Below are 18,869 nucleotides of genomic sequence, written 5' to 3'. Positions count from 1 at the left end.
TTGTCAACAGAGTTGGCAGAAAGCATCGTTGTTTTGACTGCTCAAGCATTGGCTGTGCACTTTCAGAGTTCTGTCAGTAATATTGCCGCGATACATGATCATGTAGAAGGACCACAATTTCGTCCTCAGCGGTTGTGGCAACGACTACCACACACTCTGTAGAAGACAGTGCATGCGGTGGTCGCACGCGTACTTCCAGAGCTTCGAGCATGCTGCTCTTGATCGGCCTTTGTTCGACGGTTTCAGTACTAAACTTTATATCACAGGCCGCGTAAGGAAAAATGTTCAAAACATTCGAATTTTGCCCCACCAGACACATGAATTTGGCTGGGAAATTTCATGAATTCATATTTGCCATAGTTTCACATCACTGAGACTCTTCTATACGTTCAGGTGAACACCTCTAAAATTCGTTTATAATAGAATGAGGTGGGCTCGCAAAAAGCCTGGAATGGAATGACCTGCATTTTTGTCAATGTGGCCCGATCTCGCACACGAATTTGAATTTCTGGAAGATTTTCATGGCAACCGTACAAACAGAAGAAACGGTCGATATCTGGGAGTCTCCCAGACAATGCGGGACACTTGGAAGGTATGTGATAATAACACCAATACATGTTGTTCTCTTCTGGTCGTTCAATATATCACAACGCTGTTTTTGTGGCGTCCGCGACTAGCTATGCCAATGCGCCGTAGCCAATTGCGGAAGCCACGCTATTTTACTAACATTATTTTTTTATCAGAAATAAATTAAATATATTTCCAAAAATTTCGGGCAAGATTCGTAAGGTCATAAGCGTGGTCGAAATTCGTACATTTTACGGAAAACTGGAAGATTTGGCAGGTATGCTATGGCCACATCTACTGGCCACTTCCGGGGACACGCAACATTCCAGTTTCCCCTGCGTCACAGCAACCGGTACCACTCGACCTAAGCTTCACTTGAACAAGACTTCACTCTCCTGGCTACATCTCTTTCTCCCTCTGTCCAGCGATTATCACTGCAATTTTTGCACCTGACCACTCACCCGAGATATAGGACAAGCCTGCTGCCACCAACCAGTCTGCCAAAATGCGTTTCTGCAAAGTAATCTGCCGGCGATCCTTCAGGCACGCTTGTCACCCACACATCTTCTCCAACATCACCGGCCGACGACCCTCTCAGACTTGTCAGGCTCTGCGACGGCTACATTGTCGCACGCCCTAAGTCTCCCACAACAGACATCATCACACCCGCTGTTCACACTCTGATCACAAAGGCTTTGTCGTCGACAATGTCCGAAGCCAATACTCTATCGACCTCAGCGCTCTGTGCATCCTGCCAGCCGCTAGCACCGCTCTTGCTTCCTTATGCAATATACCTAAAGGGATCTTGTCCTGAGCTTTTATGGTCACAAGATGAAGTGATGCTGACAAATAGCGTAAAAGTTTCAAAAATTTATAACTGCAGCGAACCTTATATAGTTGTCCAGCAACCTTGGGATGCGTCCCTTACTAGTGCTCTAACAATAAACTGGCACTTGCTTATGAGACGCTACGGGTGCCGCAGCGTCGTGTGGTCTCAGTCCAGGTGCGTCTGTTCCAATAGCGTGACTCAGGACTAGCGTCGGTTACATGGTGTCAGAAGTGAACGGTGTCACCGCTTTTTCAAGCCATGGAAGGACTACGCCCGCCGGACCATCCCGTATTTTCTGAGAATATCACCAAGAACTGGCGTAAGTTTCGTCAGCGTTTTGAATTCTACCTCAAAGCCACAGAAAGGGAGTGGGAATGCAGTCAGAAGCAGAAAGTGGCATTGCTACGCCATGTCGCAGGGCCAGATGCTATCAAAGTATTTGACACTTCGGTTGCACGGCGACAGAGAAGGAGAGCTATGACACGGTTCTTCGAAAGTTTGAAAGCTATTGCCAGCCTCGCACGAATGAAACTTTCAAACGGTACTTGTTTCAAAAGCGCATCCAGGCGGATAGCGAATCTTTTGAAAGCTGCTTGAGAGACCTGCAGTTAAAATCAGAGTGTTACAATTTCGAAATTTTGCGGAAATCCATGATACAGGATCAAATTGTGTTCAGAACTGCTGACGACCAGCTCCGAGAGCGCCTACTCAGAGATGACTCGCTATCCCTGGAACATGCCATTAAAGCAGCACAATCCGCAGAAATAGCAGCGAATCAGAAAAGAGAGAGGCAAGCTCTGGAAAGAAAAGCTGTCAAAAACATCAGCAAAAAAAAGTGTCAAGCAAGGACAAGACGCCGAACCAAAGAGCCTGCAACAAGTGCAAGAGGTGGCATGAACTGAAAAAAATGCCCAGTGTACGGTGAACGATGCAAAAAATTTGGCCGGAAAAATCATATTGCAGTAGCCTGCAGAACAAAGAAAGCGGTAGACGATGTCGAAGAGACGTGCAGCCACTTGTCAAACACTCAGTATTAAGTGTTTCAAGTTTATTTCCACGAGCGTTTGGAATAAATGATAAACGCAACCATGAAAAACAGCAAACAGTAGCTCAAAGTTGACACAGGATCACAGGTGAACTTGATGCCTCTGCATTGGCTCAAGAATTTCAAATGCTAGGAGTACGAGCTTCAAAAGAGCAAGGCGACACTACATAGTTACAGCAGTCAAGCCATCAATCATCTCGGAACAGTTGTAATCCCAGTTACGTACCATGGCAAGACTGTGATTGCTGTAGCACGGATAATTGGGCTAGTAGTGGTTCATCTTTTGCATCTTTTTCATCTTATTGTATTGGTTCATCTCAGTGAAAAACGATCACTCAGTGAAAAAGATCAGTGAAAAACGCATACAACCATCGCCCGAACTCATCAGCAGCGTGTTGCAAACCAAGCACAAAGCAAGAGCTTCAGTGCATCTTAGGCATGGTTACGTATTTCGCAAAATACGTGCCTCATCTTTCACACAGAACTACTCTTCTTCGTGAACTGTTAAAGCACGATTGAGACTTCACATGGGGACCCGAGCATACAAAAGAGTTATAAGCCATTCAAGAGGCCATAACAAGCTCACCTGTGCTTGCTGTCTATGATCCCAAAAGAGAATGTGAAGTGTCTACTGCCGCCTTAGGATTCGGGCTTGGTGCAGCATTCTTCCAAAAGCATTGTTCAGATTGGCAACCTGTGGCACATAGCTCAAGGTGCCTCACAGAATGTGAAAAACGATACTCGCAAATTGAAAAGGAGTCTTTAGGCGCTGTCTATGACTGTGAAAAGTTTTACGACTTTATAAATGGCCGAAGGGTGCTCATAGAAACAGATCATCAGCCGTTGATTTCGATGTCAAAAAATGTATTGGTGACATGCCTCCCCGACTACAACGCCTGTTCCTCCGACTGATGAGATATGAATACCAGTTTGCCTATGTTCCGGGTAAACTTCCAGTCCTGCCAGACATGCTATCTAGGGCTGCAAATCCCCACTGCGTGACAGAAGATGAAGATAGCGATGTGGAGGTACATGCAGTATCAGTCCGGCCCAGTCTGGTCAGTGAGAAAACCAGCGCGAGAGTGGTCGAAGAGACAGCAAAAGATTTAATTCTCTCAGATGTGATCAAAGTAATTCAATCTGAGCAGGAGCAACCACTTATGGCTCAGAATTGTCGGTCATTAGAAAGCTGTTATTCAAAGGAGCCAAAGTGGTCATACCATGGTCATTACGATCAGAAATGCTGAGTCGGCTGCATGAAGGCCACTTAGGTATAAACAAATCACTCGCGAAGGCAAGGCTTTTGAAGTTCTGGCCAAGAATGACTCAAGACATTAGGAACATAATCAGCAGATGTGAAACTTGCAAGATCGATGCATATGCCCAACCTGGAGAATCACTTTTGATGAGAGAAATCCCGCATTCTCCATGGATTCGTATTAGAGCAGATCTATGTTAATATGCACGTAAAATGTACCTGGTGCTCTACGACGCGTACTCAATTATCCGAAGGTTAATGAGCTACAGGGTACTTCTACGACACGTACTCAATTATCCAAAGGTTGAAGAGCTACTGGGTACTTCAGCGCAAGAAGCGATACGCAAAATGTCGTCCATTTTTGCTAGGCACGAAGTATCATTTGAAGTTCTCTGCGACAACAAGCCACAATTTGCATAAAAAGAGTTTGCCCGCTTCGCGGCATCGTATGACTTCAAGCATATCAAGTCGTGTCCTGGCTTTTCATGTTCAAATGGACTCTCGGAAAAAGGCATGCAAGTGGTGAAACATATTCTGAAGAAGACCCACTATTCAGGAGGTGACTTTTACGAAGGCCTTCTGAATTATCGCACAAGCCCTCTGCAGTGCGGTAGTTCCCCTTTGTGCGATAGTTGCCCTGGTGAACTGCTAATGAATCGCCGCCTCAGGGCTGGTCCTCTTGACTTTAGTCTACCAAACAGCCGAAAAATCACAAAGCGGCCTCAACACGGTGCACTGAAGGAAACGCTTGCAAGACTTCAGCCAGGAGACATCGTTCGCCTGAAAGATGAGAGGGGATGGTCGAGAAAGGCGACGGTGCTTGAGCAGGTTGCACCTCGTTCCTACAGAGTACTCTCTGAGGACGGTGAGCAGTACAGGAGAAATAGACAGCATCTACGACCCACGTCGGAAGCCTTTAGTTGTAGGAACCTATCCGATGATGGGATGACAAAAGATGTGCAGCCAACCCGCGATTCGGAAGTGCCTCAAACGACTATCCAGGATTACGATGACAGTGCTGGGTCGTTTACTCCTGTGACTGACCTGCAGGCAGCACTTCACCGCTCAGCAGACAGCACTTCACCACACCGTAGACAGCACTTCCGCAGACAGCACTTCCGACACACAGCCTGTTCGAAAATCTCTGAAAACACATCGTCCACCAAAGTTTCTCACCTACGACAAGCACTTCAAGGAGATCTTCGAGATGCAGTGTTGACAAACGCATCTTCGCCAAGAAAGGGAGGTGCAGCGGACATTATATAGTAGTCCAGCAACCTTGGGCTGCGTCCCTTACTAGTGGTCTAACAATAAACCGGCACTTGCTCCTGAGACGCTACAGGTGCCGCAGCATCATGTGGTCTTTCGAGTCCGGGGGCATCCGTTCTCATAACGTGACTCAGGACTAGTGTCTGTTACAATAACAAACGTTTACTGCCATAGCTTTTGAATAGATGCTTTGAAATGTAAAATAACGTAATTGTATCTAATGGAAATAAACCGGCCAATAATGACTAGTATTAGGAGCAGACCAGCAACTGGCCAACTTCAAGAAAAAAAGGTTGAGCTAGTCTAAAACCAGACAAGCATAAACCCAAGATCTTTCATCTAAATACCCAAAAGGGACATGTGATATCAGTATTTTTAGATGCTCACATGTGTTAGGCTCTAAAATTGATGAATCAGACCAGCACCTCTCGTGCATGATAGTTTTCTCTCATGCATGATAGTTAATCACTGAGACAAAAACCCTCTACCAAAAAGGCTATGACAATATTGCATCATTAAGCCATCTCAGTCCCGTCAATGACAAACAATTTGCAATATTATTTATATACCTTCCCTTACTTCACTGGCTTCACCAAGAGCATTTTGATTGATTGATATGTGGGGTTTAACGTGCCAAAACCACCATATGATTATGAGAGACGTCGTAGTAGAGGGCTTCAGAAATTTCGACCACCTGGGGTTCTTTAACGTGCACCCAAATCTGAGCAAACGGGCCAACATTTCCGCCTCCATCGGAAATGCAGCCGCCGCAGCCCTGATTCATCAACAGCATTTTGTATGTTGTCACAGTGATGTGATTGACTTGAGCTGTTTTCGAGCAGATTTTTGGAGCAGCAAAAAGGGCGTTTCGGAGCAGAAAAAGATGATTTTGGAGCAGCCAAAAACGCATTTCGAAGCAGCTTAAGGCTCACTGCAAAGTAGGACACTGACCGTGTGAAGCACAGCAGTGAACTAAGGAGGAATGCTTTTTAATTAGGAACTTGGTGCAATAATGGATGTTTGGAGATGTTTGTATAAGATCACATAATACTAAACCCAAACTAACTTTAAGCATTCCAGTGCATTTTTTAATATGGGATGCAACCAACTACGAATTGGTGCAGCATTCTGGCCGCCAAAATAATGTAGGAGAGCCGTTATTATTGAAGACAAAATAAATCACTATAAAGTTTTTATTGAAGACTAGCAACACAGTTTCTTTTTTTTTTTTAATTGCAAAAGAGTTGTCTAGTTGGTTGTCTTCTTGCCCGACATCTTTTCAAGGGTTGCATGTTTTCCGGGTTGCATGTCTGTCCAGAGTCGTGTTTTTGGTTCACCAAGCAAGGACTCGCACTACTGAGATGCGCTTGAGTCTCGATCCAGAACGTGGTGTGAGCACAGCGGTTGCCCGAAAAGCTTTACTTTTCAGGGGTAGCGGAAACACTAGTCTACGAGGCTTTTATTGTGTCAGAACATTCATAGACCATCGCGGTGATACCAAGCATGGCTCCAAGCACGTCTAAATCGCATCACGAAAGCTTATTGACAGCACTCCCTATGACCGTGAACTGCGCGGCCGCGTAGACAGTGCAGCCGGCGCGTGGTGCACTTGGCAGCGGCATTCGATCACGATGCGCGAAATGTGTAGCTATGATGACAAAGAAACCAGCATGCACTGCGCTTGGTATCGCATTTTTGAGTGCTGACGCGCGAAACTGCTAGCCGATGTTTTAAGCAATCTTGGCAGTGGAGGGGTCGATTGACAAGTTTGACTGTGGGGCCCGCTGTTGGTGCGTAAAATGCCCGTTCGCGATTCCGAGCAGCTAGCGATTGATGTGCTTCGATGCCTGTAAAGAAGCACGTTTTCACAGTGCGCTAGCGCGTCGTTCTTGCCCTCAAAGTTTGTTTTGCCGTCAGTGAAGCTAGGCTTAAAGACCACTACGGTGACGCGCCGCGCTCGTACACCGCGCGCCCGCTTGTAGTAATTTGATCATGCATCCGCTTACAGTTCCTAACTACTAAAGCGTAATTATATCCAAAATGATCTTGAGCTGTGAACACGTGACAAAGTTGCGATTTCCGACAGTCATGTTAGAGTGTACTAGAAGTGTAGCCATGCCCTTGTGATGCACAAGCAGCAGATGACAATCTCCCAAAACAAGCATCGAGTCAATAGTGAGGCGAGCTGGGGCAACACAGCTAATCAGGAGCCTCGAAACGACCTTTCAACATTTGCTTTTTGTGCACTTGTTTTCAAAGGGAGAGCCAGCTGAGGTGAGAAGTTTGAACACGGAGAAATACCCTCCGATAAGCACTAAAAGCCGGCTCCTAGCTGCGCCATCACGAAGCCATAATTTTTTGAAAATTGCTGTTTTTTCGTGATTCCCAGAAATATTTCCACTACCTAGGAGGGTGAGACGAATCTTCCGAAGCACTTCTGCGCGGTTTTCAGGGTAGACATTTTAGAATCAGATAGAGAAAGGGTTCTAGAAACTGAAAGATTGATAATAAGAAAATCGATTTTTTTTGCCATTTTTCACGATACGAAACCGTGTCTCACCTTAATATTTGTGCTAAGTCTGAGTTGACCTTTGATAATGAGTTACAAAGAAGTTTTAAACTGGTTTGCTAGTTCACTGCCCTTCTAGTTCTCAGGTGTTCCGCACTGCTGTCTTCTATCCGCCTGCCAAACATGATTAGCTCCGAAATTTAGACACCGGATTGCGGCAAGACGGTGTATTTGTCCAAGGTGTATTTTCTACATGATTAGCTCGGAAATTTAGACACCGGATTGCGGCAAGACGGTGTATTTGTCCAAGGTGTATTTTCTGGGGGTCACGCTAAATTACACCAGTCTGGAGACAATTGTCAGTGCCTCCCCATAAAGCAGCATTCGGCCATATCCCCCCCCCCCCCCTCCGGCCAGACACTTATTTTCCTCCCACGTAGCAACATTGGAAAGTTACAGGCCACCACTAACCGCGTGTTGTCGCTGGCGACGCGCTGCACCCGTTTTTAAAGACGATGGTCTTTCTTGGGGTACATCGACGCAAAAGTTTTGGTCTGTCTGTTTGTCCGCCTAAATGATACCCCGAACGGCCAAAATCCAACGCCATCCGCAACGCACACCAATATTGCTCAGGTTTCAGCGTTCATACTTGTGCAATTGTCAATTTAAAAGCAATTATTGCACATATCTGAGGCACAATAACAACACGTTGATATTCTGTATGTGTGTTCTTATACTAGAGAAGGCATGCATAAGTAATTATGAGGACAGTAGTGTTTATCACACTGTGCTGACAATGCAACGCTATGCACAAAAAGGCAAGTGTTTCAAATGCTTTGCTAAGATGACACGGTGGTGGAACCTGCCTGTTGCTTTGCGTTCCATACCTAATTGCCTCCGATACAGGTGCTTACGCCTTCCTTTTTGAAGATAACTGCCAGATAGCCCTCGTGTCTCACGTGCTTCGATGCGCTCATGACATATGCTTACAAGAATTTTGTAACTCATGAGCAGTTGGCAGAACAATCAGAAACCAAATGCAAAGAACGCAAGACCGTGAGCGAGGATTCTGCAGTGCACCTTCAATAGACAGCACCAAACGACCAACAACAGGCAGTAGCCAATTGCCATCATGGCGGCTCCTCAAAGTAAACAGCGTAAACCACTCCCTACCCTCCTCATATGGCACTGGATTTGCAGATCTTATAGACCCGGTCAGTAAACCTGCAAGAATATATCAAAACAAGCAATCCTGACATGATCGCATTGCAGGAAACCCACACAGAAAAAATAAACATTCCTGGCTACAGTACTCTTCAAAACACACCCCGCATGGTGATTCTGGTGAAGAAGACAATAATCGCTCAGATTCACAAGATTGAGGACTCTGATATCAAACACACCATGGTCGCGATACTACTGACTCAAAAAAATCAACAGTCTGTACCTGGCTAACCTCTACAGCCCGCCACGGGAGCAGCTCCACCACTATGACCTCTTCGTGCGAGAACTTCGCAAGAAGGTAAATGGCAATCGGCTGGTCATAGTGGAAGACTTCAAAGTCCCACACACTGCCTGGGGCTACCACAACACCACTAACAAAGGGGCACGGGTTCACGAGCAGCACAGCAATACGGTTTGGCGCTGTGGAATGACTTGCTCCTACCAACACGAGTGGGCAACAGCCTGTCCAGGGATACTAATCCTGATCTCACGTTCACTCGAGAGGTGCAAAGGGCAACGTGGACAAGACTCTCCGACACCTTAGGCAGCGATCACCACATCATTCAATTCGATGTCGAACAGGCTCACCATTCTCCCAACACAGGAAAGGCACAATTTACGGACTGGAACGCGCACAGGAGTACAGGAAAGAACTTTACGACGACTGGACCATTAATAACATTGAAGCCTGGCTGAACGAGATAATTAGTGTTGCTGCCAGCCATACCAAGGTGATTCAGCTCGACAATGACAACCCGGCCTTTGATAATCTTCACCTATGGGAGGCTCGACGATCACTACTGAAATTATGGCGACAACAAAGGCTCAATCGAAAGCTCTAAAGTAAGATTGCCATGCTTACAATTCAGGCACAGGAGTACGCCGAACAGCTAGCTAGCCACAACTGGCAGTCCTTTTGCAATAAACTACAAGGGACACTGAGCACAAAGAAAACTTCACACATTCTTTGAGCCCTGATCGACGACGCCCACACGAAAACCCAACAAAGGCATACAGTTCAACTATGACGGCACAGAGGAGCAGCTACTGCAAGAACTTGAGACCAAGTTACGTGACTCTGATAACCTGCAAGCTACCTCCAACGGCCATCCAACCTCCGGGGAGTACCAAAGAGCACTAAACAAAGGGCTAGATCAACCATTTACGCAGGCCGAGTTACATGCGGCCCTCACTAAGCTGACATGCAATACTAACCCGGACAAAGACAAAGTCACCAGTAAGCACCTAAGACAGCTTCCACCCCTGGCATTGACGGCACTCCTTCAATACTATAATGAATGCTGGATTAAAGGCGAGCTACCAACAGCCTGGAAGCACTCAGAGGTGACCATGGTACCCAAGCTTAACAAGTCGATTTCCATCGCTAATCTCCACCCCGTTTCCCTTACAGCCTGTGCCGGAAAACTGTTTGAACACATGGTCAATGAGTGGCTTACCGGAAAGTTAATTCGAGCGCGAAAACTTGACACGATCACTTACACACGCACACACCCATGTGTCAAACACACACAGCGGTTTGATGCATGGGTGTGTGCGTGTGTGAGTGATCGTGTCAAGTTTTCGCGCTCAAATTAACTTTTCGAAATGCTCTACCAACTAGCCCAACAACAAGTTCTTTTAGAGTAGCTTACCCCACACCTCGTAGAAAGTTGTTACTTTCGTAACACCATGTTCGGCTTCCGTCAAATGCTCTTCACAAGACGCCCTATTCCAATCAGAAAAAGAAATTCTTCTCCATTTGAGCAAACACAGTAAGTCCTCAATTCTAGCTCTGGACCTAAAGGGTGCCTTTGAAAACGTGAGTCATGAAGCCATCCTCTGTGATTTAGAAGACATCGGCTGCGGTGCCAAAACATACGCCCATATGCTCGCTTTCCTCACCAACCGTACGGCCACGGTGGGGATAGCCAACATTCGGAGCAAGCCTTTTCACTTACCTAACAAAGGTACGCCACAGGGTTCAGTGGCCTCACCACCCCTTTTAAACGTGGCGCTCCTCAAGCTTCCCCGCCTCTTGGATACTATCCCAGGGTACATCATGCTTTATCAGTGATCATATCAGTCTGTGGACGAGAGGCGCAAGCACGAGTGAACAGAAGGACCGCCTTCAGGAGGCGGTTAACATCATTTAACGATACCTCAAGACATGCGGTCTTCAATGTGCTCCGGAAAAATCCTAACTGCAAGTCCTTGACGCATGCACACGAGGCAGACCACCATGTTACGATGCATCCGACCCACAAATCTTTCTCCAAGGCATCCAAATACCACAAGCTGACTCGCTTCGAGTGCTTGGGCTCCATATAAATAACGACGGGTCCGGCTCTGCTACCCTACCTCGGCTTGAGAACACAGTTGCACAGCCCACTCACCTCATCCGAGGGGTGGCCAACTGCCCAAGTGGCTTCAAAGAACATGGCACTTTGCGAATGGTGCAAGCTCTTATATATAGTCGTATAACATACGGAACTCCTTACTTGAATCTAAAGACGGCGGAGAAACAAAAACTGAATTTACTAATATGGAAAGCCACGAAGCTTGCCCTAGGACTGCCACCAAATGCTTCAACAAATCGATTGCTTCAAATGGGTGTTCACAACATATGGGAAGAGCTCGCCAAAGCGCACCTCATAAGCCAGGTCGAGAGGCTCAAGCTCTAACGCACTGGACGAGCAGTCCTCTGACGCACAGGATACACAACCATCTTAGAACCCAACGACGAACAGAAGTACAAGATACCCTCGCAGATCTGCGAATGCCTGGAAGTTCAGCGCATCCCTCGCAACATGCATCCCGAACATCATCGAGGAAGGCGACTTGCCAGGGTAAACAATGTCCGGAACAACTACTGCAATGACCCCCAGGCATGATACGTGGACACTGTGAAGTACCCGGGATGTAGCGCCTTCGTGGTTTGGGTCACAGACCACAAGGGGGCGGCACCAGCGACAGTGACTATCCGGGCCAAATGCTCGGATACAGCTGAGGAGGTCACCATAGCACTGGCCAACCAAACGAGCAAGGATCCCATAGTGGTCTTCACTGACCCCCAACCGCTGCACGCAACTAGTATCTGAAAGGAAGGATTTCCACAAGACCGATAAAATTTCTGAAACGCGTCGACACTCTTTTTCAACTTCGAGGGGCCTCGAGGGGAATGAAGCAGCACATGCCACGGCCCGCAAATGCATCAACCGGGCTTCCCCACACAAAATTCACGACACCTCTCACACCAGAACACCAACAGAAGAAACCGAAGCGATTGCCTTTAGTCTATCCCAAACTGCTGCAACACTATCGGTTACAACGCAGGTTCTAACATCCCCCGCATGCCAAACATTGACGAGATGAAAGCACGGACTACGGGCGCCTTCAAAGCAATACATTTACGCATGGCATTCTAATGCATCACCTCAAATTAGCGTCATATGACTACTTCTGCCCGCACTGTAATGTGGCAGACACCCTAGCCCACCTGCTACTGCAATACAAAGGCAGCAACCCAGCCACTCAAGCACAAGTAGTAAATGCAGACCCAAACTTCCTCAGTGAAGCCTGGGAAGCTGCGATCTCCGAGCCGGACCTCATCGACCAACGCCAACTCGTCGCGTGGGGCCGGCAGGCAGTTCAACCCAGAGGGTTCCTGAAATAAGAGACTTTCTCCCATTCACTCTTTCACCACCTAATAAACGTTTTTCTCTCTCTCTCTCGATACGCTCGTTTGCCTTCGCTGCATGGATCGAGGTACTCTAATGCAGCACATCCAAAATACAATGCACCGATTTTCTCGTGCAATACATCAAATAAACGTTTCGTTCACTCTCTCCAGACGCAAGACTATCATCTTTCAACAACATTTGTAGTGAAACATGCAGATACCGGGCCAATTTTTTTGATACCATTTTGTGATTGGGCGCAGGCGGTTTGATGCATTGTTTTTCACTACAATTTCGCGGTGTTTTCACTTTTGAAGAGCATTGTTTTGCTCTCACTTCACAAGTGCCGTCGACGCTGCACCGGTACTTGCTAGCAAAGTCTGCAAAGCAAACGTCGTCCATTTCAGGCGGTATGGCTTGATATTTCTAGATGATGTAGGTACCCTGCATGTGCTGTGCCGTGATGACAGAAAGAGAATACGTGCTCTGGAACGTGCTTGTTCTTCATCGTCATCAGCGTCATCGTTACCAAGGGAGTGGCTACGATGATGAACAAGCCGCAAGCGCGAGGAAAAAGCTCCTAAAACTGCTTCACTCCGTGCAGTAGTAACATTCCTTTTCACCAGAGTTTTGTAAAGTAATGCAGGTTCGGATTCAAAACAGTGGAGCTAGTCCTCCTCCATGCTTGATTGCTGCCAACAATCCAGCGTGGCCATGCCAGTAGTGTGGTCTGGGTCCCACAGACCATTTTCCTGTCTTCCCCTTCCATAAAACCACCTGCAATAAACGCGGGTGCTTGGTCTCCTGTCAGTCTCGCCAAAGTTTGGTCTAGGTCACGATGGGAGGGCGCGTCACTCTACGCGCCCTCCCATCATCGGCCTCTTCACAAACCTGCCTCCGGATTAACCATGTTCCTGTCCGACACAGCACATGCCATGTAATTCTCTTGATCTCATGGTGTCTTGTACTTAGAGACATAGGTAGATCAATACTGCAATCACTGAAAAATGTGCTCTCTCGACAGACATCAGCAAAGAACTCGTATACCTTTCTTTTTCAATAAACCACCAATGTCGCAATTCAATATCACTCATAGACAGTGGCACATGCAGACTCATATGCATGCAAGCATGCATTCAGAACACCCACATACATATCGTCAGGTTTATCAGTGACTGGTTCAACATCTTCATCCTGCTCAAAAGATTCCTGGCCTCCATGTCCCTGTAACGCATTACATTTAAATGCAATGAATGCATACTGTAATAAAAGCATCTTTAATTGCTTAGACATTATTTCACACTCTTCCGTCTAGTGGACATACATTTTATACTAGGCTATAAAAAAAGTGCCACCAGTTATCATCTAAGGACAAAGGTCAACATTACACTGTAGTTAAACTGAACCACTTCAGACTGATTGTTCATCCAACCATAAAAGAAAATCATTATTTTCTTAAAGGGTAAATTGGTGTTCTAAAACAAATGATTTATTATCACATTTACACGATATTTTCAGGCAATGTACATTTTAACCTACTATCACATTTACACGATATTTTCAGGCAATGTACATTTTAACCTACTATAAGCAGATATGCAATCTATTTTCTTTTATCTAAAGTAGTTTGAGATGTTTAATAAATAATCAATAGTCAGATTACCCAATCGTTCAGCAATTTAATCATTGAATATCCTACAAACCTTTATATGGAGATATTTTAGAACAATCAAGGATTATAACTAAACCATCAATGTAGCTTTCTATTTTTATCAAAGTTATTGCCATCCGTAATGTAATTATTGGGAAGATGAGAGAACATTCATACGTTTTAAAGCATATAAAATTTTTCTCTAGACTAAATGTATAATTTAGTAGTCTTATTGTGTATAGGAACTAATAACCTTTGAATGTGTTCTATCAAAATAAAGTGCTGGGCGAATCACTTTGGCATAACTAGCCCGAGCTAAGAGGCACACGTTAAATGTGAATAAAGATTCGTTCTTCCTGGCACCTTTCACTTGTTCAGACACTCCTGTCTTTACTGCGTTGGCATCAATCTCGGATGCCTTTATCTGGCTGGCTCTCTAACCATATATCGGCTTGAATGCATGCCCTGGCTGCACAGACTAACTGGCAACAAACAATGGGTGGTTCGCCGCAGCAGCATCTCGGCGCGACGGCCAGTTGAACATGGCTTATGACTGTGTGAACACGGACTATAGCAGAGGCAGGAATGACGCTAAGGATGGAGTAGTTGCCCGAAAAAATAAGTGAACTGCTCTTTATAATGGATACGGCCCGTGTCTCTAGTCATTTAGGGAGCTTATTAGAGTTTGATCCAAAGAAAGATAATATGAAATCGTATTTCGAATATTGACATCAACGAAGTGCCAGCAGCGAAAAAAACGGAAGTTGTTCCTCAATGTGGTGGGCGCTTAAACGTACGAGGAATTCAAGAAAACTTTGGTTCCCAACAAATCCACCAACAAACTTTCAACCAAAAGCGGATGTTGTTAAAAGACCACTACAGTCCACAATACTTAGTGAATACCAACACTGCAAGTTTAACAGGCGAATTCTACAAGAATCAAGAAATTTGTATGCTCCTAGAAATTTCGTTTTAAAAATTATTACTTTTGTGCATTACGTCTTTACCATTATCACAACTTTACCATTTTTCCCATTGTTTCTTTACCTATTGGCTGTGTATTGATTGTAGGTATATTCAACGAGCTCATATTATAACACTTCTGGTATATTAAGTGTTTTGATTACTGCATTATTAGTTATGCCTACTTTTGCCTTTGTTTTGTAACTCACAATTGTTAAGTGTCACCATGATATTTACTATCCATATTTTGTACCTATAACCAAGTAGTTAATGTATATTAACTTCTGCCCCTCCCCTCTTCAATCTACTACTTGTACCCTGAGGGTATATGAAATCAATAAAAATAAATTGAAGGTGAAGGCATCATATTTCTTGAAGGAACTCAAGCAAGTGGCCAAGAACTGCAACTAAAGATTTCTTTGATGCTCTGAGAAATCCATTCACCTGGTAGCAAGGTTACAAGACCTAGAGGTGCAAAGGGTTTTGTTAGCAACAGTATGCTTAACATTTGAAGGCACACGCAAAATCACACTAATGAAAGAATCGGCTAACTGCCAAATGAAGGCACTACGCATTGAAGAAGCGAGACTGATGGAAGCTGATGTGGCGCGTCGAAGTTTCAAAGGAAAATACCATGTGTCTAGTGATGAGACAAATTTCTCAGCAAAAAAAAAGAGAGTCTGTCAACGTTGCAGAATACGGCAAAATCCAGCTCGATGCAGGTACCAAAATGCAAAATACCAAGCAAGCGAAAGAACAGAGCATTTGCAAGAAATTTGTCGAGCGAATAAAAAAGGCTTGGTAAACTGTATTGAAGATTATGACGAAGAGTTCGAGGAGTCACAGATTAATCATGTCATATTATGCGCATCGGGGGGCAAATGGAGTACGAAGTACAAGTAAATACTGAAGGAACATTGCTTTTGGACAATACTAATGCTCGAAAGCAACACCAATATCGAAACCAATAACAATGCTCTTGGACACTGGTGCAGTAATTAATCTTACGCCTGGAAGCGTATTGAAGGAAGTTTTCATGCATATAAAATGGAACCATTCAACAGCTTTTCCCGAGGACATATACAGGAGAACCATTAAGATTGAATAAAAGGAAAGGCAGATGTCAGGGTAGAATTTAAGGGATGCATCAGAACAATGCCACTCTCCGTCGTAAAGGATTAAAATGGTTTGCCAACGTTTCTTGGCTGCAATTGGATAGAAAAATTGCAGCTTGACTAGAAAACAGCGCATGCAGTTGTAGAAAAGAGAAAAATGAGTTTGCTTCAACAGAGATTCCCAGAGGTATTCCATAGTGTGCTGATAGTAGTAAGGAACTTCGAAGCGAGAATTGCCATAAAAGCAAGCAGCACGACCAATTCCATTTGCTTTCAAGGAAGAAGTCACCACTAACTCGAAGGTTGGAAAAATACGGAATCAAAGCGAGTAATGCATAGCGATTGGGCCACATCTATTGTGGTAGTTCCTAAGCAGGTACGTGGGATAAGGCTATATGGCAGCCATAAATCAAGTGCTGAAAACAGATTTCTACCCACATCCTTTTCCAGAAAAATCGTAATTGATGCTTGCGCATGACAAAGCGTTCTGTGTGTAAGACCTCATTCCTTACCAATAAGTGCCACTTAGCAAGGATGTGAAACCGCAGCTGACTGAACACACATCTTGGATTGTTAGAGTTCCAACGACTATTATTTGGAATTGCAAGTGCATGGGCTATATTTCAAGCATTGATAGATAAGGTGCTAGGAGGCACCCCTCAAGTGGGCTGCTACAGAGACGATGTCATTGTCGCTGAAAGCAGCACAGATAATTGCTACACCACAGCGGCCAACGTTCTAGAGCGACTGAGTCACTTCAACCTCACCCTTAAAGAAGCCTTATGTCATGTTTTCTAAAATTGGTCATTTATTTAGGGACGCAAGGTCTCTCAGCAGACACCAGCCAAGATCAAGGCAATACAAGATGCCCCACAGCTTACGAACCTTACAGAATATAAGGCATATTTAGGACTTCTCAATTTATACGAGAAGTTTTTGGCATACTTATTCATGGCGGCTGCGCCTTTATACGAGCTGTTGAAGAAGGAACAGAAGTGGTGCTGGATAAAGGAATTCAAGCAGGCATCTGAAGCCATTAAGATTATGATCTGTGACAATGAAATCCTCCCATTTCATGACGTCAGTAAGCCATTGGGACTCAGCTTTGACTTTTCAGCCTACGGTCTCAAAGCAGTACCTTTTCACAGAATGCCGGATAGCAGCAAGAGATTAGTTGTATTTGCCTCCAGGACATTGACAAGAATTGAACGCAACTATGCACAAGAAAAAAAGAAAGAAGCTCTCGCCATCATTTTCGACTTGTGACGTTTTATTCACTACTTTTATGGCCGGCGCTACCAAGAGAACGCTGCATCATGACCTTGCAAATCTTGTATAGAACATCATAACAACAAAGTTCCATAAGGCAGGGAAGAACACAGCTGGTGGTCTCAAGGCCATAGCTTGGATGATCAGGATTCAGTGTATTCGAAGCCACTTTTGAAAGGGTAGTTTACACCTGTGCTTTATGTTCTTACTGCTTGAAAAGTCTGTGCTTTGTGGGGAAGCCTGCACACCCACGCTTCCTTTCTCTTACATGGCAGCCTAGATGTGAGGACATGTTGGTCCCTTCCTGACAGAGACAATGAAGTCTCTTTCGAGGGGGCCCTTTACCGGCGCGCACTATTCCTTTTTCCCAGCTCACGAAACGGGTTACCCTCCCTCGGCGAGGAAATAAACCCTCGTTTGGGAGAGGGAAACCGGGAGGCTGGAGAAAACGAGCGGGCCGGCGAAGAGACGCTCTCTTGCAACAGCCACCCCACAGGACGAGCAACCCCCCAATTTCCACGACTCAGCGACTTTGCATCCCTACGCATGAAAGGAGGATTGGTCAAGCATGGGAAAGGAACGAGAGAATTGTTTTTAAAAATGGAGGCTCTGCGCAGCATGCAGCGCTGTATTATTCAGAAAACATGATTGCCGTTGTCTACTCTACGAATTGCTGAGCTTCTTTGGGGTAGAAGAGGGGGTAAAAAAAAGTCTGAGCCTGTTGACAAGACCTGTCCTCCGGTACCAAAATTGCCGGCGGCGGCACGCCGGTGTTTTCACATCTGGCGGCGGCGCGTGACCGGCGCAGGGCTGATCGTATCAGCGGCGGCAGAAGGGGGGTTATACTAAAGAGTGAGGAGAAGAGAGCAAAGAGTCATTTGAATAGAGAAAAATGGAAAAAAAAATTGCCACTACCATGGAAATATGGACTGCCTCCTTGAGCAAAGCTCTGTATTGCTAGATTCCTCTCCAGTTCTGCACAGCGCGGCAATGGTGTTCCGTGGGTCCAGAGTATAGCGGTGGAAGCTAACTTCATTTTCCTCTGCGGCCCCTGGCCCGTTTTGGCAGAAATCGGATAAAGGCTAGGAAAACTGCAATCGCCAGGATGAAAGAATCCAATATAAAGAAGCGCCTTGCGAGCTTTCCGCTGGGAAAGCGAGCATGCGCTGCCGCACCGGGAAGGGGCGGATTGGACACACCAATGTTTGTGCCTCAGTTTCTTATGACGTGAATATCATCCTAGCGGCGTTACGAGCAGTTGTGAATACATTTTGACATGACTAGCACGCACATTGTCAGTACTGAAAAATAAGGTGCAGGGAAAGAGCGTCGGCATGAAGCACAACATGAGGCTGGGCACTATAACCGAACGAATTTTGTCTAAAGGACTGGTAACGTCGCATACAGATGCCCGGTGATGGATGAACAATAGCGCAAAAATCGTGTGAAGTGCTCCACTCAAATGAGTGTAACGTTCTCATGTCCCTTCTCTT

At 45.5% G+C, this 18,869-nt stretch overlaps 1 protein-coding gene across 2 annotated transcripts in view; it reads right to left on the bottom strand.

Moving 5' to 3' along the window:
* LOC119175128 (zinc finger protein 277) overlaps positions 1 to 18,869 on the bottom strand; it is a 90,634-nt gene that overhangs the window by 48,673 nt on the left and 23,092 nt on the right. For both annotated transcript variants that reach the window (XM_075894691.1, XM_075894692.1), the window contains exon 9: positions 13,532 to 13,602. In XM_075894691.1, the coding sequence (XP_075750806.1) occupies positions 13,532 to 13,602 (71 nt within the window). The remainder of the gene's footprint in view (positions 1 to 13,531; positions 13,603 to 18,869) is intronic.

This window comes from Rhipicephalus microplus, chromosome 5 (genome assembly GCF_043290135.1).
Source record: "Rhipicephalus microplus isolate Deutch F79 chromosome 5, USDA_Rmic, whole genome shotgun sequence".
Classification (NCBI taxonomy): Eukaryota; Metazoa; Arthropoda; class Arachnida; order Ixodida; family Ixodidae; genus Rhipicephalus; species Rhipicephalus microplus.
Note: the sequence above shows the minus strand (reverse complement) of the source record. Positions and strands in the feature narration are given on the sequence as shown.